Source organism: Saimiri boliviensis, chromosome 8, assembly GCF_048565385.1.
Source record: "Saimiri boliviensis isolate mSaiBol1 chromosome 8, mSaiBol1.pri, whole genome shotgun sequence".
Taxonomy (NCBI): Eukaryota; Metazoa; Chordata; class Mammalia; order Primates; family Cebidae; genus Saimiri; species Saimiri boliviensis.
This window is the reverse complement of record NC_133456.1, coordinates 42231415-42255306: the sequence shown is the minus strand read 5'-3', so window position 1 is coordinate 42255306 and position 23892 is coordinate 42231415. Positions and strand designations below refer to the sequence as shown.

Here is a 23892-nt window from a genome sequence, read left to right as displayed (position 1 = left end):
ATCCACCCATCTCAGCCTCTCAAAGTGCTGGGATTACAGGCGTGAGCCACTGTGCCCAGCCCAGAAAATAGTTTATCCTCTCTGTGAAAGGCTGAACTCCAATCGTTCATCTAGCTCTAGAATTCTGTGACCTCTGATCCCTCTTGGGATAACTGAAGCCAATGGAGAGCCCAATACACAAGTATCATCATTGCACGGGATGGTTAAGGACTTTAGCACTTCACAGCCCCTTTAATCTCCGTCACCATGCTGACACTTTACCTGGCCTGCCAGTGCTCTTTTCATCAAAATTGACATATAATAAGATATCACTGCCATCTTTCCTTCTGTCCTTTTCTCATTTCTGTAAACCTAACCATCTTTTTGTTTGTTTGTTTGAGACGGAGTCTCACTCTGTCGCCAGGCTGGAGTGCAGTGGCACAATCTCAGCTTACTGCAACCTCCGCCTCCTGGGTTGAAGTGATTCCCCCGCCTCAGCCCCCTGAGTAGCTGGGACTACAGGTATGTGCCACCATGCCAGGCTAATATTTTGTATTTTAGTAGAAACGGGGTTTCACCATGTTGGCCAGGATGGTCTTGATCTCCTGACCTCACGATCCACCTGCCTTGGCCACCCAAAGTGCTGAGATTACAGGTGTGAGCCAATGAGCCTGGCTTAAACCTCACTGTCTGTTAGTTCCCACTGCTTCTTGTACTTTGACCTGCCCCAATCTGGCTGCCCAAAACTGCTTGCTCTCTGTTCCATGGTCATATATATTGGATATTCAGCCCTTCTGCTTAGCCAGTCCAGAGGCCTTTGAAGATAACCATTTGGGACAGTAGAGCTCTCTTAATCATCAAGAAGATGATTAAGACCAGCTTGTACACTATTTCTAAAAGATCTCTGAAAATGAGGGAGGCAGACTAGCTGACACCATATTTGGAGTCATCACTGACTAAAGCACAATTTCCTGAATATCTTTTTCTTATCAAATGTATTGCATCTAGGGGACAATTAATTCAAAGACGATGAATATAAGTTTTATTCCCAGTGAAATAGAGGTGTCTATTGCCACCGGAACTTATTTCAGGCCAAAAATGAAAAAAAAAGGCAAACACTTACGTGAAGAGTATAGTCTGATTTTCTCGATCTACAAAAGAAAGAAAAAGGTCAAAATATTCTTATGTTTGAGGCTATGTATTAGCATGATCTTATTCAAAATTTCCCTGGCTACAGTTTGAAATCAGACATAAGGGAAAGGATTTGAATCATTTATAGTTGGAATAAAATACCACCCAAATGGTACAAAGTAAAATGGATTTTCTCTTGCCCCTATGTATGCCAGTGATAAGAACATATAAATTCAAGGCCTATTTCTTTGCTCTACATACAAATGATAATCAACTAATGGCTGAGATTCTTGCCATTTTAAGCCTTTTAAGAATCATTGTATAATAATAGCTATAGAATAACTTCTTTGTGCCAGACACTGTAGCTGATGCTTTATATAATAAAGGCTAACATCTATAGGGGGCTTACTCTGGGCCAGCTACTGGACCGAGCACTTTAAATGCATTATCTCACTTTGATGTACAAACTAATCGGTCCAATAACCCTAGGAGGTAGGTACTATTTTGCCCACATTTTATCCAGAGGGAAACAGAGCCTTCAAGTGATTAGCTAACTGTAAAGGCCATGCTCCGCTCACAATGCCTAAGTACCTCCTAGGGACATAGAGAAAAAGTAGATCAGATATTTTTACTTTTCATTTTGTAGGGCAGCTACTCACTGTGAAGCATGTCCTGAAATGCGTTATCAGCGACAGCAAAGATGTGAGGGGGAGCCTCTGATCGCCTCTTCCCTTTGTAGGCGGCCACAACTTCTTTCTGATACACGGGAAGCCATTTGTATGGGTTTATGGTCACACAGAAAAGACCTGAATATGTCTGAGGAAAGATCAGAAAAGATTTCAGAAACTAGATTAGAAATACTTCTAGATCTGTCAGCTCTTCCACTGTCAAGTAACATTTGCTCAAATATTACTTATAAAGGAACTCAGAGGAGAGCTTTTGGAATCATGTAGAGACGGGACTTCTAACAAGAAGAGACAGAACCAGGTTAGAGCAACATCAGGACCTGGGATTACCTCTCTCCTGGGAGGCCTGCTAATTACTAACACATCCGACTCACGGAACTTCTGAAGACAGAGAAGACCCTAACGGCAGGCCTGCAGAGACTTCAGTAACCAGCCATTAGGCATCTGAGGCCGGAGGCGACTCTGCTTCAGCAAGATGGGCTTGACTTTTAGGGCACTGAGAAGGAATAGCTCATGTGGGTCACTTAGTCACTAAAGGGGTTGAATTGTGGCCCCCACATAGATATGTTTATGTCCTAATGTCCAGAGCCTGTGAACGTAATCTTATTTGGAAAAAACGGGATCTTTGCAAACGTAATTTAAGAATCTCAAGATGATGACATTCAGGTGGGTCTTACATCCAGTAACTCATGTCCTTATAAGGTGACCCACAGAGGAGAAGGTGATGTGACAACGGAGGCAGGGACTAGAGTGTTGTGAACAAAAGGAATGCCAGAGCCACTGGAAGCTGGAAGAGATGAGGAAGGATGTCCCAGAGAGTCTCCAGAAGGAGTACAGCCCTGCTGATTGGATTTGATTTTGGACTGCTGGCCTCCAGCACTGTAAGAGAATAATTTCCATTGTTTTATGACACCCAGTTTGTAGTAATTTTGTTGCCGCATCCCAGGGAAACTAACACAGTTACATGATAAATCAGAGAGCTGAGGAGCAAGCTGGTTACATGCCACAGCTTCAATGGCAATGGGTCCCGGATGCTAGATCTTAGCTTAATCTATTTAGCACTGCTTCTGCTGCATAGTTTTTGAGTAAGTCCAAGAACCGGAGCAACTAACCATCATCAATTTAATGATGATGAAAAAATCATCTCACTCATTAATCAGTAACTAGTAAGTGACGGTGCTGGTGACTAGTCTGCCAGGCTTCAAGCCTCATGGTTTTAACTAAGGATGGCCTGTGGGAAGGCACATGAATGTTGACAAAATAAAATTGGGGAAATGCTAAGATAAGGTCCCATCCCAGTAGAAATTCCTTAAGGACTATCCCCATGTGAGCATGCTGAAACTCAATGTAAGAGATCACCCAGGAGAGACTGGGACATCCAATTTGAGTGCCAGCACGACAGCTGAGCAGGAAAGCATATTACACACATAGATCATCCACCGGCCATAGCGCCCCTTCAGGGTATGCAGCACGGAGGCCTCATTGAGGTGAGTCAGCATTGCCATGTCTTCAATCATTTCAAACTCCGGAGGATTCATCTGCTGGATTTTGTCCTCGTGTATGCTCAGACTCTGCAGAGAGAAGTAAAACATATGATATATTCCCCTGTCTCCTATGGTTGTTCATTTTCTCATGCATTAGAAAGAATATTCAGACTCAAAAAGAAAAAAGGATGCCTCATTAGGGGATGGGGCCAGAAGAAATTAAGCCAACCTTTGTGGAAGAAACAGGTGTTCTCCCTGAAAAAGCCCTCTCCTTTCCTAAAAATGAAGCAAACATAATATTTTTGTTATATCCAGATTTTCTATCTTGCAATACCTTAAGTTTGTGGCTTCTTGCTAGCCCTGATTCCCTCTGAGAGCACATAGATCATATTACGCATGGTCTAACCCCTAACCCCTAGCCCTTGATTTCCCAACATATCTTAGAGATTTAGAAGAAGAATCCTGGAGTGGAGGATTAAGGAGGCAGACCTTATCCCTCCAGACCTAGTTCAAAACCTGTCTCCTCCATCAGACATTCCCAGCTACTCCAGTTCATCAGTTTGTCCTCTTTTGTTAAATCTTGCCACCTGTACTATCTTTACATTAATACTCTTGTGTATGTTTTAATAATCAACTATGTTAGACTATTTTCTGGCTAGATTATAAGTACCTTAAGAAGGATTTTTGATGTTGTCTTCTTCTTTAATGAAGTTCAAAAGCTTGCACATGCATGTCCATTTTTGATGTTGTCATCTTAATAACTATAGTTATTCAAGCACCTATCACAATGCCTGGGATATGGTAGATAATAAATATTAATATCTTGATTAAAACTATCAAATAGTTTCTTGGGATTCTTCTCGCAGGTTTCCTAACACCCTTTTGATAGCCCTTTTCCACAATTAATAAATATTTGTGTCAACTGATTGCCCTATTTAATCCTAGTTGGTGGTGGCTTCTTTCCAAGGCTCTTACACTCGTTACATTCTTAATTCAATTTCTATCCATCTGTCTTCTTTAACATTATTCTAACAGTTATCCTTCTTCTTTTGAGTTTCCTCACTTTCTGTATCTCAAGGACTCCTCATGTACCCCCAAACCCATGTGGAATGTAATCCCATCTCATATATCTTCAAAAACCTCCCCCTTTCTCTGATTCTATTTTTCTATTATTTTTCACTAACAACTTTTATCAATAAGTAGTACTTTACACCCACTGGATTTATTGCCTTTGTTAATGTTACAAAGACCAAAGGTGATAGGAAGTGTAGTCACTTCTAACATCAGAAAGAGGAATCCTGGAGCCAGGGAGACAGAGAGAGAGTGAGGCTGGGGGAACGGGACCTTCATTAAGTAAAGGAAGGACAAGCAGGACAAAATAAACCACCTTCAGACTCTTTTTTACTACCTGCATTAGTGGCTTTCATGCTCTTCTTCCTGTGGTTGTAACCACATCATCGCAAATCACCTTAAGTACTGTTGAAGGGACAGCGGTTTTGGAGAATGTGCTCAGAAGAGCAAGACTCACATCTGGAGGCCTAACAAAATTTAGTTGGTCATCATTAACAAAATGAAAAGACAATGCATAGACTGAGAGAAAATATGTACAAACAATACACGTGATAAGGGATTTACAGAGAGATTCAAGACGGCTGATCACTAGCAGCTCAGGATTGTAGCTCCGAGTGAAAGCACCGAGAACAAGAGGACGCCACATTTTCAGACGAATTTTTTTTGCTCACGGACCAGGAGATTCCCAGCAGAGGAGCCCCACGGGTCACCAGCACAACTCTTGTGGCCGGCGCAGTGGTTCTTGGTGCAGAATAAACGAGACTAGGTTTCCTTTTGGCCGACGTTTGGATCTCCGGGAAGGCAGAGTTGCCTATTCAGCTGATTGAAGGACGGACTCAAGAAGGAAGCCAGACTGGAGATTCCCGGGCAGAAAAGCACCATGAATCTCAACGCCGCTGTGTTGGCCAGCGCAGTGAGTTGCTCAGATTCTGGCGCTGGGAATCAACAAGTGGGACGTCCACTCAGAAACCTAATTAGAAAGTCGGTAATTATAAAGATCACAGATGGATAAATTTATAACGAAGGGAAGAAACCAGCCTAAAAAAGCTGAGAAAACCCAAGATCAGAACACCTCTCCCTCTACAGGAGATCACAGTCCCTCATCAGCAACAGAACAAGGCCTGATGGAGAACGAGTGTGTTCCATTAACAGAAGTAGGCTTCAAAATGTGGTTGATAAGAAACTTCTGTGAGTTAAAAGAACTTGTTCTAAACCAAAGCAAAGAAACTAAGAACTTTGAAAAAAAGTTTGACGAAATGCTAACAAGAATAGACAATTTAGAGAGGAATATAAGTGAATTAATGGAGCTGAGAAACACAACTCGAGAACTTCGTGAAGTATGCACAAGTTGTTTTTGTTTTTGTTTTTTTATTGCATTTTAGGTTTGGGGGTATATGTGAAGAACATGCAAGATTGTTGCATAGGTACACACATGGCAGTGTGGTTTGCTACCTTCCTTCCCCTCACCTAATCTGTCATTTCTCCCCATGCTATCTCTCCCCAACTCCTCACCCCCCGTCCCTCCCCCATTTCCCCCCAACGGACCCCAGTGTGTAGTGCTCCCCTCCCTGTGTCCATGTGTTCTCATTGTTCAACACCCGCCTAGGAGTGAGAACATGCGGTGTTTGATTTTCTACTCTTGTGTCAGTTTGCTGAGAATGATGGTTTCCAGGTTCATCCATGTCCCTACAAAGGACACGAATTCATCATTTTTGATGGCTGCATAATATTCCATGGTGTATATGTACCACATTTTCCCTGTCCAGTCTATCATCGATGGGCATTTGGGTCTGTTGGTGGGAGTGTAAATTAGTTCAACCATTGTGGAAGACAGTGTGGTGATTCCTCAATGACCTAAAAATAGAAATCCCATTGACCCAGCAATCCCATTACTGGGTATATATCCAAAGGATTATAAATCATTCTACTATAAGGACACATGCACACGAATGTTCATTGCAGCACTGTTTACAATAGCAAAGACCTGGAACCAACCCAAATGCACAAGTTTTAACAGCCGAATTGATCAAGCAGAAGAAAGGATATTAGAGGTCGAAGACCAATTTAATGAAATAAAATGAGAAGATTAGAGAAAAAAGGATAAAAAGGAATGAGCAAAGTCTCCAAGAAATATGGGTCTATGTGAAAAGACCTAATCTACATTTGATAGGTGTACCTGAATGTGACGAAGAGAATGAATCCAAGCTGGAAAATATGCTTCAGGATATTATTCAGGAAAACTTTCCCAACCTAGTAAGGCAGGGAAATATTCAACTCCAGGTAATACAGAGAACACCACAAACATATTCCTCAAGAAGACCAATCTCAAGGCATATAATCCTCAGATTCACCAGGGTTGAAATGAAGGGGAAAATGCTAAGGGCAGCCAGAGAGAAAGGTCAGGTTACCCACAAAGGGAAGCCTATCAGACTCACAGCAGATCTCTCATCAGAAACCCTACAAGCCAGAAGAGAGTGGGGGCCAATATTCAGCATCCTTAAAGAAAGGAACTTTCAACTCAGCATTTCCTATCCAGCCAAACTAAGCTTCATAAGCGAAGGAAAAATAAAATCTTTTGTGAACAAGCAAGTACTCAGAGATTTCATCAACATCAGGCCTGCTCTACAAGAGCTTCTGAAAGAAGCACTACACATAGAAAGGAACAACCAGTATCAGCCTTTCCAAAAATATACCAAAAAGTAAAGAACATCAACATCATGAAGAATTTACATCAATTAATGGGCAAAGCAGCCAACTAACATCAAATGGCAGTATTAAACTCACATATATTATTATTATTATTTTTTTTTTTTGAGACGGAGTTTCACTCTTGTTACCCAGGCTGGAGTGCAATGGCACGATCTCGGCTCACTGCAACCTCCGCCTCCTGGGTTCAGGCAATTCTCCTGCCTCAGCCTCCTGAGTAGCTGGGATTACAGGCACGTGCCACCATGCCCAGCTAATTTTTTGTATTTTTAGTAGAGACAGGGTTTCACCATGTTGACCAGGATGGTCTCGATCTCTCGACCTCGTGATCCACCCGCCTCGGCCTCCCAAAGTGCTGGGATTACAAGCTTGAGCCACCGTGCCCGGCCGTTCCACATATATTATTATTAATCCTAAATTTAAATCGATTAAATCCCCCAATCAAAACCCATCAGTATGCTGCATCCAGACTCATCTGACATGCAAGGATACACAAACACTCAAAACAAAGGGATGAAGAAAGATTTACCAACCAACTTGAGAGCAAAAATAAATTAATTAATAAAAAGCAGGAGTTGCAATTCTCGCCTCTGATAAAATGGACTTTAAAGCAACAAAGATCAAAAGAGGCAAAGAAGGACATTACATAATGATAAAAGGATCAATGCAACAAGAAGAGCTAAAGATCCTAAATATATACGCACTCAATACAGGAACACTCAGATACATAAGACTTACAAAGAGACTTAGACTCCCACACAATAATAGTGGGAGACTTCAACATCAATATTAGACAGATCAACGAGACAGAAAATTAACAAGGATATCCAGGACTTGAACTCAGATCCGGAACAAGTAAACTTCATAAACATTTATAGAACTCTCCACTTTAAATACACAAAATATACATTCTTATCAGTACCACATCACACCTACTCATAGGTTTAAATGAAATATTGGTTGGCTGCTTGTTTGTTATTTTCTTCCCTCATTTTTTTCCTGTCTCCATTATTAAGCACAATTATTGACATAAAAGAGGTTTTCAATACCCATTTTTAGACTGCATTCTAGCCTGGGCAATAAAGCAACACTCCCGTTCTCTATCCCTCTTCCTCTTTCTTCCTCTCCTTCATTCTTTTTTTTTCTTTAAAAAAAAAAGTTCTTTTACCTTAAAAAAAAGGTGGTGGGGGGGGGGTGAGTTACATTCAGAAGGTAAAAAGAACTCTTACAACTGAATAATGAAGAGGTAATAGCCCAATTAAAAAATGGGCAAAAAGCTTGAATAGACATTTATCTGAAAGAGATAAACAAATGGCCAATATGTACATGAAAAGATGCTTGACATCATTAGTCACTGGGGAAATGCAAATAAAAATCTCATAAAAATACTATTTCATGCCCACTAGAAAGGCTGTAATCAAAAAGAAAGTAAAATGTGTTAGTGAGGATGTGGAGAAAGTGTAATTCTTACATGCTGCTGGTGGAAGTGTAAAATTGTAGCCACTTTGGAAAGAAGTTTGGCAATTTCTCAAAATGCTAAACAAAGAGTTACCACGTGACCCAGCAAATGCACTCCTAGATATACACCCAAGAGAAATGAAAACAGGTATCCCCACAAAAATTTGCACATGTATGTTCATAGAAACATCATTCATAATAGCCAGAACATACAAACAACCCAGTGACCATCAACCGATGGATGGATGAACAAGCTCGTATATCCATAAAATGAAATAAATTTATCCATTAAAAAGAATGAAATGTTTATTCACGTGACATTGTGAAGGAACCTCAAAAACATTATGCTAAGTGAAAGAAGGCAGAAACAAAAGGCCACCAATTATATGCTCTTATGTATCTGAAGTTGCTGGAATAGGGAAATCTATGGAGATAGAAAGCAGATCAGTGACTGCCTGGGGCTGGTGCAGGAGGAAAGAAGGGGTTGTGACTGCTAATGGGCACAAGATTTCTTTGGGGGGATCTTTTTTAATAAAATATTGTCCCAAGGCTAAATGATCCTGATTGAGTTTCTCTCTATTTTTTAGTTTACTAATTTAGGACTAAGGAAAATTTCTTGCTGAATTTTTCCTTGTCCACCTATTTATATTCCAGTTGAAAAGGACCAAGTTCAGGCTGGGTGCGGTGGCTCACGCCTGTAATCCCAGCACTTTGGGAGGCCGAGGCGGTGGATCACGAGGTCAAGAGATCGAGACCATCCTGGCCAACATGGCGAAACCCTGTATCTACTAAAAATACAAAAAAAAAAAAATTAGCTGGGCATGGTGGCGCGTGCCTGTAATCCCAGCTACTCAGGAGGCTGAGGCTGGAGAATTGCCCGAACCCAGGAGGTGGAGGTTGCAGTGAGCCGACGCACGATTGCACTCCAGCCTGGGTACCAAAAGCGAAACTCCGTCTCAAAAAAAAAAAAAAAAAAGAAAAGAAAAGGACCAAGTTCTTTTCCTAATTTCATGAGTTCTACAACATCTACCTAATTTGAGATTTTTCTTCATAACGGACATTGACCGTCAGGAAGACATATGAAAGCATTCTGTGTGGTAGTTTATGAGTAGCTTCCAAAATTTTAAAAATCAAATTGCAACACGTTAGAACATAAATTGCCTAAAAACAAAGATAGCATTAAAAAGACAAACTTTCTCAATAACAACAACATCTGTTTGTTACAGGATGTGGCTTGTTATGGATTTAGGAAGAGGCAGAATTGAAAGGAGCTTAGAGAAGGGAATATTGGCAGGGAGTCATCTGTAAAATCTATAAGGAAATGTTCATTGAAGTCAGGACAGAAATGGGGCTCAGCTTACACCACGGAGTGGCGGGTAATGTGAAGTCAGAAATGTAGGCAAAGGTTCTGAAAGTCAGCTGTCTTCTCAATGTGACCCTGCTGCTCTGAATGCCTTGGTGGCAGGGAGGAGGGCTGGGGGCTGTTACGGCTTCACTACACATTTCCTCTGTGAACCTTAGAGTCTAGCTTATACCCCAACACTTGGTATAACCTTTTCTTTCGGAGGTCATAGACGACCTCCTCATTCTGAAATCCAAGGCTCTCTCCAACTCTTAATCTCCTTCTGTAGCATTTGGCATTACTGGCCATTCCCCCATCTCTTGGCTTCTGTGACACTATGCCACTTTTATTCAAATCATACATCTCACTCTTGATCCTACAAACATAGCTTGCTTCATAGGTCTTTAAGTCATTATTCACCCGACGGCAGACCTTTTTGAAAAAACCAACTTGAAGCATTGATGAAAAAGTGAAGGCTGTGAGTTCCAGTCAATACTCCTTGCCACTGGCAATTGTTTTACTCTGATTTATTCACTGTTCTTCATTAAATCTTTGATGATAAATAAAGGAGCTTTTTTTAAAAAAAAAATTTTTTTTCCTTCCTTCCTTCCTTTTCTTCCGCCTTTCCTTCCTTCCTTCCTTCTTTTTCTTTCTTTCTTTTCTCTCTCTCTCTCTCTCTCTCTCTCTCTCTCTGTTTCTTTCCTTCTTTCTTTCCTTCTTTCTCTTTTTTTTGTGACAGGGTCTCACTCTGGCTGCCCAGGCTGGAGCACAGTGGTGTGATCACTGCTCACTGCAACCTTGACCTCCTCAGACTCAGGTGATCCTCCTACCTCAGCCTCCCAGATAGCTGGGGATTACAAGCACGCACCACCATGCCTGGCTTATTTTTGTATTTTTTGTAGAGACAGGATTTTGCCATGTTGCCCAGGGTGGTCTCAAACTTCTGGGCTCAAGCCATCTGCCTGCCTCAGCCTCCCAAAGCGCTGAGATTATATGCATGAGCCACTATGCCTGTCCACTTAAGGAGGAGCTTATTAAAATGAATGACTTCAAAGTGAGTCAGTAGCATCTCCTACCCCAGGTCTTTAATTAAAATATTATAGAAAGAATATATTTAGTTATTTGATAAATAGAGAACATAGTTATCCCCACAATGAAATAAAAATTCCTTTACCTTCCCATCTGTTGTCTCAACAATTACTGTTCCATCATCTTCACTCCCTTTTACTTCAGCCTCAATGTAAGCATTCTCACCATCAGGAATCCAGCATTTCTTCTTACCTGTAGAGAAAAAAAATAGATTATAGCTATAGTACTTATAGAAATATACACTGGACATTTTCAGTGATAGGTCTAATCTCATTTCTGCTGAATCAGCTTGTTGACTCCAGGAACTTGCAAAGTTAGATAAAATCATAAAAGCTCATCCTGAAGATACAGTCACTAACACAGTGACTCTACAGGAACAAGAAACATCCCAGCAAGCAGCACCTTGGGGGCACCACAGACCATTTTGCTACAAGAAAGTTACCTGTCAACACCCGCCAAAACTTTAACGACCCTCCCAACACTTACCTCCACTCACACCCCAGGACTTCAGTGGTTGCCCTGGTGCTTGCACCCCTTCCAGATTCCCTCCCCCAAAAAAACTCATTCAGTTTGGGGATGAATAAGTGAAAATTTAGGTTAACGGTCATGTTCTTCAAGTTTCTTTAGACCTTACTTCTAATTTTGGAATGGAAGTCTGCTAAGTGAATTACATGATAAAATTGGCAGGGTCAGGTTGAGGAGAGAGAATACGGGTTGTTTTTGCACACAACATAACCAACTCATGTTATCTACCCCCCATATGTTATTTTTCTCTCTTCGGCTTCCTCACTCCCAGACCTCATCTCTAAGCAAAGTAGTATAGATAAAGTGATTAACCAACAAGAGGTCTTGGGTGAAACGACCCAGAAGTCTTGTGAACACCTGAGGCAGCTTCTCTTTCTCTCCCACTTGAAGCAGATAGCCAGTGATGACAAATAATATGCTTTTAGGGGCCTGGGTGCAGTAGCTCATGTCCATAATTCCAGCACTTTAGGGGCCTGGGTGCAGTAGCTCATGTCCATAATTCCAGAACTGGGATCAAGGTAAGACGATTGCTTGATCCCAGTTCAAGACCAGCCTGGGCAACATAGCAAGACCCTCCATTCCCCATCCTGTCTCTACAAAAAAAAAAAAAAAAATTAAGCCAGGCATGGTGGCTCATGCCTGTAATCCCAACAATTTGGGAGGCTGATGCAGGTAGATCACAAGGTCAGGAAATTGAGATCATCCTGTCCAACATGGTGAAACCCCATGTCTATAAAATATAAAAATTAGCTAGGCGGGGTGGCATGTGCCTGTAATCCCAGCTACTCGAGAGGCTGAGGGAAGAGAATTCCTTGAAGCAGGGAGTTGGAGGTTGCAGTGAGCCGAGATCACACCACTGCACTTCAGCCTGGCAACACAGCTAGACTGTGTCTCAAAAAATAAAAATAAAAAATAGAAATTAGCCAGGTATGATGGTGCATGATGGTAGTCTTAGCAATTCAGGAGGCTCAACGGGGAAGATCACTTGAGCCCAGGAGCTGGCTCATTTTCCTTTAAAAGGTGTGTGTGTGTGTGTGTGTGTGTGTATCATACTTTCCTTTTAAAGGAAAATATATATATATATAAACATACCTATATATGTACATGAAAAATGAGCCTTAGTAGAAACTCACAGAAGTCCCCAGCTCACAGGTACTCAGGTAGATGGGGAAAGCCTTTGATTGAAAGATGGAAAATGTTAGCCAATGGCTAGGGAAGACACAAGCAAAAACCCCACTATAACCACAGCACTAGTAGATAATGCAAACTCAGTCACCACCATCACCTCTAAATATGTGAGTCACAAAAGCTAGAGAGGGCTCACTGCTGCAGAATAAGTTGTCCTTATTTCCCAGAGGTAGGCAGTAAGACCGGGGAAGGAGTGTGTGAGAAGAAGCTAAAGTTAGGTACCATTAGCCCCTTCTTCCACCATGCTTGTTTCTGCAAAGAGTTTGGTTGCTCACGACTTTCTTGCTCTCAGTGCTGCCTGTTTCATTTCCCTGATTACAAACAATTCACCACTAAAACTGCTTGGCAAGAAGAGTTTATGTTTCCATCTAACTGTGCATTTGCTTTCTACTTATCGTTTGTGTTTTAAATACTGGCTTTGCATTGTATTCATTATTTTGGTCCCTTTTTGCAAAAACTGATTTTGCTTTGTGTCACAGCTATGAAAATATGCTTGCTTTTGAAAAGCATCCATTTAGCATATATTTTTTTGAGTGTGTTTAAAATGCAGAGCATTATCACTTGAAAGAAACTTGAAGGTCACCTGGCACAGACTCTCTCCCTCTTGTCTTTCTCTCTATCTTTTTAGAAGAAGAACTTTGGGAGATAGATCGAGTTGCCCATAGTCACATAGCTAATTAGTGGCAGTCACTGTCATGATGACTCTAGAAATGAGATCATCCACCTCCTGAATCAGTGCTCCTGCTTTACAGCCTGCCTCCTCTAACACATGCTTAGCTTTTTCTCCTCCAATTCTTCCGTCCAGGAGTAGGCTCACCACCTGCGTCATGATGAAGTCTCTCTTTTACCACCCCTGGAAACACTTCTTGGGGGATAAAAGTTTTCAGAAATCCTTTCTTATCTGAGCCCAAACCCTGAGAGGGACATTTTGGAAAATGAAGTAAATGAACTCCATCAGTTTTAATTCCTGGTGTCCATAAATAATAATGCAGAGCTGGAAATGCAGATAACAATGGATTTGAGGAGCCAGCCAGGATTTTACCTTGGCTTGGCTTGTAACAAGACATAAACCCATGACTTCATCTCTTTTGGCCTTTGTATTCTCATCTGTAAAGTGGCCTTTTCCTACATAATTTCATATTTTTAGACAATTAAATATCTTTTCCAACATATAGCTAATAAGTGCTTATTGAATAAAACTTGAAGAGTAATGTATGAAGAAAATGTTTTTAATCATTCCTAATCAGACGACTCAGAGACAACCACTGTTATGTATTCAAAGCATTTCTTTTGAATCTTTTTTCTAGAATATTGATTAAAACAGGGGTAATACTATGTTCAGTTTTATAGTTATTTTAAATAGATTACTTATATGTTCTAATATAGGAATTATTTACATTTGGCTTTGGAATAATGTTTTGTCTTAGCTCTGAAAACACCTGGACTTCTTCCCTGACTCCCAGGAATTCTAGTTTTCCTTCTCAAATATCATAATAATGCATTATATTTATTTTCATATTTATAGTCTCATTTGGTCCTCACAGCAGTGGAGGGATGTAGATAGGACACGTATTATTATCTCCTTTGATACATGAGGAAACCAGAGCTCAATAAAGTGAAGTAGTTGCTCCAATTACACAGCCAGAGATGGTCAAGGACAGGGAATTGGAACCCAAGACCACCTTTGAAATACTCGTCCTCACACCGCTTCCATTTGACCTGACTCCAAAAAACCAAACAAACTCCACTGTATGCTAGGCTGGGAAAATGAACAACTTTTGCTAACACTTGTCTCTTTGCTGCCAGTGCATTTCTATGAGGAAGGATTGTTTTGTCCAAAAATATTAATAGAAAATTATGTAGATTGCTATGTTTTAAGTAATTATTTACGGTGCCGATTTTAACAAGTGCATCATCCAATTATCTCTAATGCTTAGGAAGAATTTTTATTTTCTTTCTGGCACCGCTATTATCTTGTTCTCCATTATCTAACTACCTGCGATAAGCCTCTGCATGACCAGTTCTGACCTCAGGGATAGTTCCGTTAATGTATTTGATTTGATGGATTGTAATTAGCCTAAAATCCAATCACCGTCATGAAATCCAAGACTGGAAACTGGGAACTGATCCAGGACTGGTCTGTGATGGAAATAGAATATCCTCCATAACTGGCTTAAATTATAATTGGTTATATTAAAGTCTAATGTTGACTAATTCTGAGTACAAGAACGACATTCAGCCAGTTCTTATGTTGCACTGTTGAGTAACTTTGGAATTAAGACATGTAGGTAGCTTGATGCTCTATCACACTGTGAATCTGATTTCTAAATATCCAGTTAGCTGAAATTCAGGCCAGACATGTAAAGGTAGCTGGAAAAAGATTAACATTTATTTAGAGATTTCAATGTAGAACTTAGCCTTTTTTTAAAAAAAAAAAAAAAGGCTAAATCCTCACTAACCTGTGTCCTTGCCTGTAACTACCAAGGATTTATAAATCAGGGTGAGCAAGTCTCCTGATTATTTTTTGTTTAGTGTTGGCTGAGTGACCCTGCTAACCTAGATGACTGCCAGAGGGCAAAGCTCCAACATCAGAAAACGCTGGAGAGCCAGAGACAACTTCAAAGTCTGCAGCCTTACCAGAGCCTTTCCCTTTCTTCTTCACCGCAGTGTTCAAGCCCCACCCTCTAGTCTAAATCACAGCCCCCTCTCTCTACTGTGGCATTCACTAATAACTAAGAGGTTTCTGGGAAAGGCTTTGTCAGTGGCCATTCCTGCAGGTGTCTATGTTATAACTGTGGTTCCTTGAAGAGAATACCTGTCTTAGGACCAAGCGTGTAGGGCCCAGGCCTAGGCTGCCTCCCGGCCACCCTCCTCTTCTGTGGATACTTCCATTCCTACCCTGAAGACTCAGAGGTCCTCAATTACTCAGCTTTCTAGAGGCTGATCACACCCCAAGCAAATAAGTTAGTCTCTAGAACGGATGGCTCTTCTCTACCAATCAAATACCTTAGTCGCCACCTTGAAGTAGCAAAATAAAGTGAAGCCAGAAGCCACCACATGTCTCACCGTCCAAGGCCGTGGCCTGTAGCAGAAGCAGCTCAGCCTCACTTCTTCTGAGGAAGGCTGCAGCTTCTCCAAGCTCTGACAGATCCATCCTTATTAAAGCGATCCACCAACAAAGGGCTAGGCCTAAACATGAGTAGAAAAGATTCACTCTGCAAAAAAAAAAAAGGTATAGAGAAAAAAAAGTGGAAATGAGGCATCAAGCTCTAAATGAGCAACCATTCACACAGATAGATCAAAGAGTGTTGTTTCCCTTTAACTACCTGTGCCCCTTCTTTCTCTTTGCTATGTCTCAAATTTATGACAAAATTGGACTCAAGAATATCTGACTCTAGCAGGGCTGATTTATTCACTAGACATAGAAGGCACAGTGCCTGAAGCCCACGATGTTTTCAGGGGCCCATGAAAACGTTTATTTTAAAATCAGAAGGAAAATATAATATGAATGATACAAAATAGTGAACAGAGCCTGGATTATATTCATCTTTATGCCAACACACTTATGAAATCTGATTTTTAATATTTTTTGATGGCAAAATGGTCTTTAAAAGACAGAAGTGCTTATAGCCTGTGAAAGTCACCATGCAACCCTGGGCCATGGAGTTCTGACTGGTGGGGGATGGTCCAGATGGAGAAACATCAAGTTGCGGACACTAGGCCCTTTGTTAGAAGTGGACGCAGTTTCGAGATATCTAATTACATCCAGGTGGACAGACCATCATAGACAGAACATGGTTACAAAGAGAAGCGATTTAGATAAATGTTCACTAGTAGACAGTAAAGGGATAAAAAGATAAGTATCTTGGCAAAGATAAGTGTCTGGGAGTAGATGATTTACAAAAATACAGGTGCAGATGGGCATTCGGGAGGCCTGGCCAAGAGCAGTGATGAGGAAACCCAGGCTGAAGGTGGCTAGCAGGTGACAGGGTGTTGAGAGTGGGGCTGGAGTAAATAATGAAGTTCATTGGCTCCAGCAAGGCAAATATTACTCTTAAAGGGACTGAGTTGCTAGGCAAATTATCAAGGCTGAAGTCATTGAGCACCCGCTCTACACCAAACAGTGGACAGAGTTTACCTTTAATTTTCACACTTTACATTTGATAACAGGGAGGAGAAGAAATAGAAACTGGGCCTTCATGATCTTAAATGTGAAGCTATTCTATTTGGACAAAAAAAAAAAAAAAGATCTTCCTCTTCACGCAAGTGTGCAAGGCAAGCGTTGCTAGACCCACTTAGAGATGAGAAGGTAGAGAAGGGCTGCCCAAGTTTGCTTAGGTCAAATGCTGCCTTTGAGGACAGATCAGAATGAACTTCAGAATGAGCTGTCATCACTTTCTATCTTGCGATGAACACATCCAATAAACTCATCTTACTGCACTTAATCTGCGCTCTTCTTCGTGGTGGCTTAGATAGGTATAGTGATACCACTTTTAGGATCTAGTTTCAAGGGGTATGGTTTAAAGCAAAGACTAGTGGTCCGGGCTAAGAGTTAGTTTTGTTTTTGCCAGAAAATAGGCATGTGACTTGTGGGAATCAGCCCCCGTAGGTGTAGTTTTCTCACCTATGCAATGCAAGGACTAGTCTTAATGTATAGGAACATTTCCTGATGTGGAGAGAAAAAAAAGATGCTCAAGAGAAACAACATATACGAATTCCCTCCAGAGATGGGACCGAAGGTGGCATTTCTCAGCAGAAAAGACAAAACTGATTTTTCTGTGGACGAGCATTCAGATTCAGGTTTTGTAACCATTATAGCAGCAATAACATTATTAGACATTTGAATGTAGAAGAACTCAAGATAAAGGAAAGCTCTGAAAGAAAGGCAGAGAAATTTAGAAATAGATGATGGGAGACATCATTAACTCTTTGGGCAGGGACATGAGGAAGCGGTATTTAGGAAAATGGCTCTGGCAGCATATTCTGGGTAGGTGGGGATAAGGAAAAGCTGTAGTCAGGGAGACAAGTTGTGAGTCTGCATTTGCGAAAGAACGCACTGTGCCCCCTCCTCTCTGTATGTGTGACTTCCCAGTGGCTTACACTCAGTAGACAGTAGAGCTCAGGAAGTATAATTGGAATATAAAAGATATCCATTAATATATGTGTGTACAAACTTTCTGAAAAGATACCTAAGAAATGGATATCTGAGTGGTGAGAACAGGAGGTGGGAAGGAGGAGAGAACTGCCTTTCATTTCGTTCCATTCTCGTCTGTCAGTGTGTGCCATGTGCTTATATTTCATAATTAACAGATTTTTTACAAGTAGTTCTTATTATAACATCAGAGATGAAAAGATCACAGCAAGACATAGAGCGCACAGCTGTGTAACTCTCCTTCCAAGTTTGGAGCGTTTAACATATTTAAAGGTATACAAGGAACAGAATGTGTAGGAGCAGGCACTGGAAAGTAGGAAACAGTAAGCGCCAGAAGTGGGGGGGCCTGGCAACCACTGGGAGATAGGTAACTGAAGCCAAGAGAGTGATTCACGTTTCTCCTTGGCCCCCTCAGCCTCCATTAACCCCCTAATGTCCTACTGACCTCTGGGTCCCTTTAGGTTCCAGTAGCACATATGGCTTTACCATTTTATAGAATAACACACTTGTCACAGCCCAGTCCTAGCAACATCTTAAAATAGAAAATGAAAGAGCCCAAATGCCCAAAAGAAGTAAACAAATTAACCTTGCCAGCAAAATAATCAGGAAGCTGTATTTTGTGAATGACAGAGAAACATAGATGAGTATAGAACTAAAAGTAATTCTCTTAGAAGGAAAAGTTCATCTACATGTTGAAAGGAAATTATATTCGAGACTGGTATACTTGTACATGTTTATCAGAGGATTCTGACATCCACCATAAATAAACTTGTATCTGCTACTGCATATATTTACAAGACAGGAGAGCAGGGGGTACCAATGGAATGCTGGGAGAAGAAGAAAGGGTAGGGCAGAAGGGCTGCATCCACATCGCTGTGAGTCTCACTTCTAGGACCTAGCTCTACCTCTGAACGTCGAGGAGCTTGATTTATCAATACATCCTGGAGTGATTAAGCTCTGGGAACCACATAACTATGCTTGTAAGAACACATATAATTTATCACCCAAAGCTGGACATACTTTTGCTTACTGGGATTTTTAAGAAGGGATGCTATTAATATTTAAATCAGGACAACAACTTAATCTAAGGTTGTCCCAAGCAAATAGGGACATATGGGCCATCCACTAATATGAGAATTGATGACTCAAAATGGTAATTTCTAAACTGACAATGAGGGTACACCTTTCCATAACTGCAAAGTCCATTTACTTGTCTGCACGATCCACAGGACACAGAGACAAAGCCATCACTATCAGAAGGTTGGATTCAGAGAGAGGCATTACATCATTCTGTACATGACATCATGCAGTTTGTAACACAGCAAAAATAATGCATCGTGCTCTGTTCTAGAGTTCACCTTTACAGAGACTGAGCATCATATAAACCACCAGTATTCTGTTTACCTTGACAGGGCACAATTCTAGGAATATCTTGGTTACCAGTTAACAAAGTAAAGACAAAGAATGGGAAGTCCTTATAGGGAAGGGAGAGCTGAGGTGTAAGCTTTTCTCCTTGGTCAAGAAAGAATCATGTTGGTCTGACCTAGCTGCCCTTGGTAGAAAATGTTTGAGTAGCTGTCAGCTGAGACCAGACATGAGCTATGACGACCAACGACCTTTGTCTGCCCAGAGCTGAGGTATTTCCCAGGGCTTGAGACTTTCAGTGTGAAAACCAGAAAAGTCCCAGGAAGGCTAGAACAAGTTGGTCAACGTACTTTTAAGTGTAGTGCCTATAGTTCTTTTAGGAATTCAATCTCTATTTTGGAAATTAGCTATTTTTATACTGGTTTTATTTATTTATTTATTTATTTATTTATTTATTTATTTATTTATTGAGACGGAGTTTCACTCTTGTTACCCAGGCTGGAGTGCAATGGCGCAATCTCGGCTCACTGCAACCTCCGCCTCCTGGGTTCAGGCAATTCTCCTGCCTCAGCCTCCTGAGTAGCTGGGATTACAGGCACCCACCACCATGCCCAGCTAATTTTTTGTATTTTTTAGTAGAGACGGGGTTTCACCATGTTGACCAGGATGGTCTCGATCTCTTGACCTCGTGATCCACCCGCCTCGGCCTCCCAAAGTGCTGGGATTACAGGCTTGAGCCACCGCGCCAGCCTACTAGTTATACTTCTGTGGCTATCTCCCTCTCCTTCCTCAGGTATTTTGTAAACATCGTTTTGAAAATGTCTATTTCAAATATATATTTGAATATATTCATATAATATATATGTATTGCCCATCTATAATTGCCCATGTTAGGCCCAGGGGTACAATAATGGGCAGAATAAATACTGTGCCCTCTTAGAGTAATAGATTTGAATGGGGGTAGAAGTTTCTTCTGTCTTGAATTATTACACATTAGACAAATCTGTAGAGAGCAATTTTCACATTTTGGGGTGGGGTGTGGAGCTGGTCATACAGCAAAGTTCAGAAAAGAAGCCCAGAGAAGGACTGAAGAAGTGAAGGGAAGAGGTGAGCTTGTACGGCCATGGCTCCCAACTCACTCTTCTGAGTGGAAACTTTAGGCTGAGTTGTTTTCTTAAAATGAGAGGCCTTTTCCTCACATCATTGTTTGACAGGCTCTTTCACTCTCTCATTCCAATGGAAGGATCTCATCCTAATCCTCCTAGTCCCCAGAGATAGACCCCTTGGAGTCATCTCTAATTGCTCCTTCTGTCTCATGTCACATTCAATTTATCTTCAAGTTTTATTGATTGTATAATTACCAGTTTTTATCCACTGGTAGCTGACACAGTTTGGAGTGGCCGCTGAGCCCACACTCCTGTTAGAAGTGCCTGCTCTCAGCCACAGGAATGAGCCACAAGTAGCCATATCCGTAAGGTGACACTCGTGTCCTGGCCCAGCTTATAAACCAGGCTTGAGTATCTGATCCTGGGATAATCAGAGACAATCAGGGGATCCCCCTAGAGTATAGATTTGAGATTGAGATGCCACTCTCCATCTGGGCTCTTTGCTCGAATGGGGTGATGCAAACTTGAGGGTTGGGGTTGGCATTGTAGTGTGGTCATGTGGTGCCACATACATGCTAATCAGCAAAAGCGTTAGTAGAGAGGAAGTCACAAGGATGAGGAGAAGTGGCAATAACAGACCAAAGAAAGAGAGCGAGAGACCAATTTCCTATATCCCAAAGAGCTTTCCTGGCAACAGTACCTCCTGAGACCTATATTCAATTTTTGCCTTTGGTTTCTATAAGCTCTCTCAATGACCTTTCAGTACGTTCTCATTTCTTTCCCAACTTTTAATAATCTCAAGTGAGTATTTGTTATTTGCCCTTAAAATATCCTTAACTAATGCATTATGTCTCAGTCTTTGTCCTAACAGAGGTTCTTAGTTTCTCTCCTAAGATGATGTGAAGATTGTGAATAAAACTCAGCACATTGTCTGGTGCATAGTAAAACCTTAATCAACGTTAACTGTTCTTATTACTATTCAACAAGCATTTATGCAGTCTTCGAATACTGTGCTAAATATGTAAGAGAGTAACTTTGCTTTCCAAATTGCTTAGTCTATCTGAGATGTGCAAAACCATAATGGAGGATAGTACCACAGGGAAGTAAAGAGGGAAATTCACATAGTGGCAGCTATTAGCTGAGTAGAGGGAGATAAGAGAAGGGAATTGTCTATTTGGATGGTGGTCGCTTCTGAAAGGTCACACTTTCTAGTCCTCTTACGGCTGACCACAGTAAATCTATTACTCAGCACCATCTCCTTCAGTCAAAGCTAGACAATAAATGTGGAGATGAGGGCATGCAGAAATCCATATCTCCTTGGCATTTCAGTGCCTTAACTGTAAGCAGAAACTCAAATGATGCCTATGAAGTAAATTGTTAAGAGTTAAACTCTTTTCATGTTAGCAGCCCTGATACTTTTTAAAGAAGGTTTTGTCATAATTGATTAGATTCGCTTGAGTTCTTCATCAAGATACGTTATTATGCGTGTTACTTTCAAAGCCGTTTACTGCTGGGAAGCCATGATGCAAGTAATAAGAACAAATATTAATATTTCTTTGAGTAAACAAACACTAAGCATCGTTTGACACAGCCTCTTCCCTTATTAAAATTGGAGACAATGCCTGAAAATGAGAATGGATTTATCCAGATGTCAACAGCTAAAGGGGAGAATTATCAAGCACTTAAATGATCCCAAACAAGCTGAAACATATGTCTTAAGGCAGTAAATGAAACACATTTGAGTTACAAGGCCCAGTAAATGCCACAAATCTGGGGAAATGCTGCAAGATGCTCCTAATTAAGGACACTACTGGGTAGACAAATGATGCTGATGCTTCCTAGTATTCATGCTGCTGAGATAATCATGTTATGTGCCTTAACTCAGCAAGGTTTCCTCCACAGAAAATCTTATGTGGTTAGTCTTTAGGAACAAATCTACCACCCCTTTATCAGCTTCACTATCTGCAATTTATTTGTTCATATACAGTTTATCTCTCTACAATAGCAGGGGCTTTAGGCAGGTTTTATCTTCAAAGAGGAATGTTAAAAGGTTGAATTACAAATCAAGAGTATTGCACAAATTATTGATTATTTAAAGCATTTGCCTCAAAGGGTGATTATTATTACAGCTACAGGTCTCCAGGCAATGCAGTTTACACTCCTAGACTCTGCTCCCCACTCCTTTCCCACTGGGATTTGGCTTTTCCTTCCATCCCACCACAGAAAATTTTCTTTCTAATGATTCCTCCTAAAGACAAATCCTAAATGGGTGCTTTTCAGTTTCTAATCTTACTCACCCTCTCTGCAGCATTTGACAGTCCCTGGTTTCTGGGATCCCCTCTTCTTTTTCTTCTCTTCCCAATTGTTCATTTACTAATCAAAGTTCCATCCACAGTAAAAATTGTGAATATCAATGACATTTCTTTTTTGCTCCCTCCTTCCGCTAGTTCCTCTCTCTCAGCGTTTGCTGGCTCTTTTATCCTTTCCAGAACTACCTTCTCCTACACTTTTCTATCTCTCAATATCTAATTAAAATGCTGGATCTCTGCACTGAGCTATTGGCTATTAATCTAGAGGAAAAAATTCCCATTGAATTCTTTTTTTTTTTTTTGAAAGAAAGTTTTGCTGTTTTTGCCTAGGCCGGAGTGCAATGGCGTGATCTCAGCTCACTGCAACCTCCACCTCCCAGGTTCAAGTAATTCTCCGGCCTCAGCCTTTCAAGTAGCTGGGATTATAGGCACCTGCCACCATGCACAGCTTTTTGTATTTTTAGTAGAGTCAGGGTTTCACCACGTTGGCCACGCTGGTCTCGAACTCCTGAACTCAAATGATCAACCCACCTTGGCCTTCCAAAGTGCTGGGATTACAGGCATGAGCCACCATGCCCAGACACCTTCTAATTAAATTCTGTCATGCATTCATTTTAAAGTATGTCCTCTTGGGATCTATGGATTAAAAAAGTAATAAGACTTCAAGAAGTTCCTACTCTAATGGGCATGGGCAACAGAAATATAAATCAGTGACTACAATTCAATATGATAAATGGTAGGTGTTAGGATAGAGCAATGTACAGGGCCATACAGGTCAAGGAAGCATAACTGTCTCACCTATATTTGTATTTTTAAGAATAATAGTTTACAACTTGAAGGAATCTCAAAACATTCCTGAAATGATACCTTTGGAAACAATACCAATATACCATTTAATAGAAGCAAATCTGAGTGTATCAGAAAGTTACCATTTCTGAATGTGTATCACACCCCAGGTACTAGGTTAAGTGCTTTATACGTAACAACTCTTAGCTTTACAATAGCTCTATGAAGGACATATGTAATAACCTTTATTATATCAAAACACTGAGCCTTAGAGAACTAGCAAGGGTTGTCTCTAGTTTTAAATCCAGATACATGGAAGTCATTCTTGTTTCCCACTTTGTTAATCTTTCCATCCAATCAGTTGCCAAGCTCTGCTAACTCTAAATATCTTTCAAAACCATCTACATCTGTCCATCGCCCCTGCCAGCATCTGGATTGAGGCCATCATCATTTTTCTGCTGGCTTATTGCTATATTCTCTTAGTCTCTTGACAGCAGCCAATCCAGAATAAGGCC

At 40.9% G+C, this 23892-nt stretch overlaps 1 protein-coding gene across 1 annotated transcript in view; it reads right to left on the bottom strand.

Annotated features, from left to right (window-relative positions):
- Window positions 1-15861, bottom strand: part of MYH15 (myosin heavy chain 15) — a 150872-nt gene extending 135011 nt beyond the window's left edge. Inside the window, exons 1-5 of the mRNA XM_074404414.1 lie at window positions 15726-15861; window positions 11032-11138; window positions 3224-3367; window positions 1770-1926; window positions 1103-1130 (exon numbers count right to left, since the gene is read on the bottom strand). Of these exons, the coding sequence (XP_074260515.1) occupies window positions 1103-1130; window positions 1770-1926; window positions 3224-3367; window positions 11032-11138; window positions 15726-15813 (524 nt within the window). The 5' untranslated portion in view covers window positions 15814-15861. The remainder of the gene's footprint in view (window positions 1-1102; window positions 1131-1769; window positions 1927-3223; window positions 3368-11031; window positions 11139-15725) is intronic.
- Between the last annotated feature and the right edge of the window lie 8031 nt (window positions 15862-23892).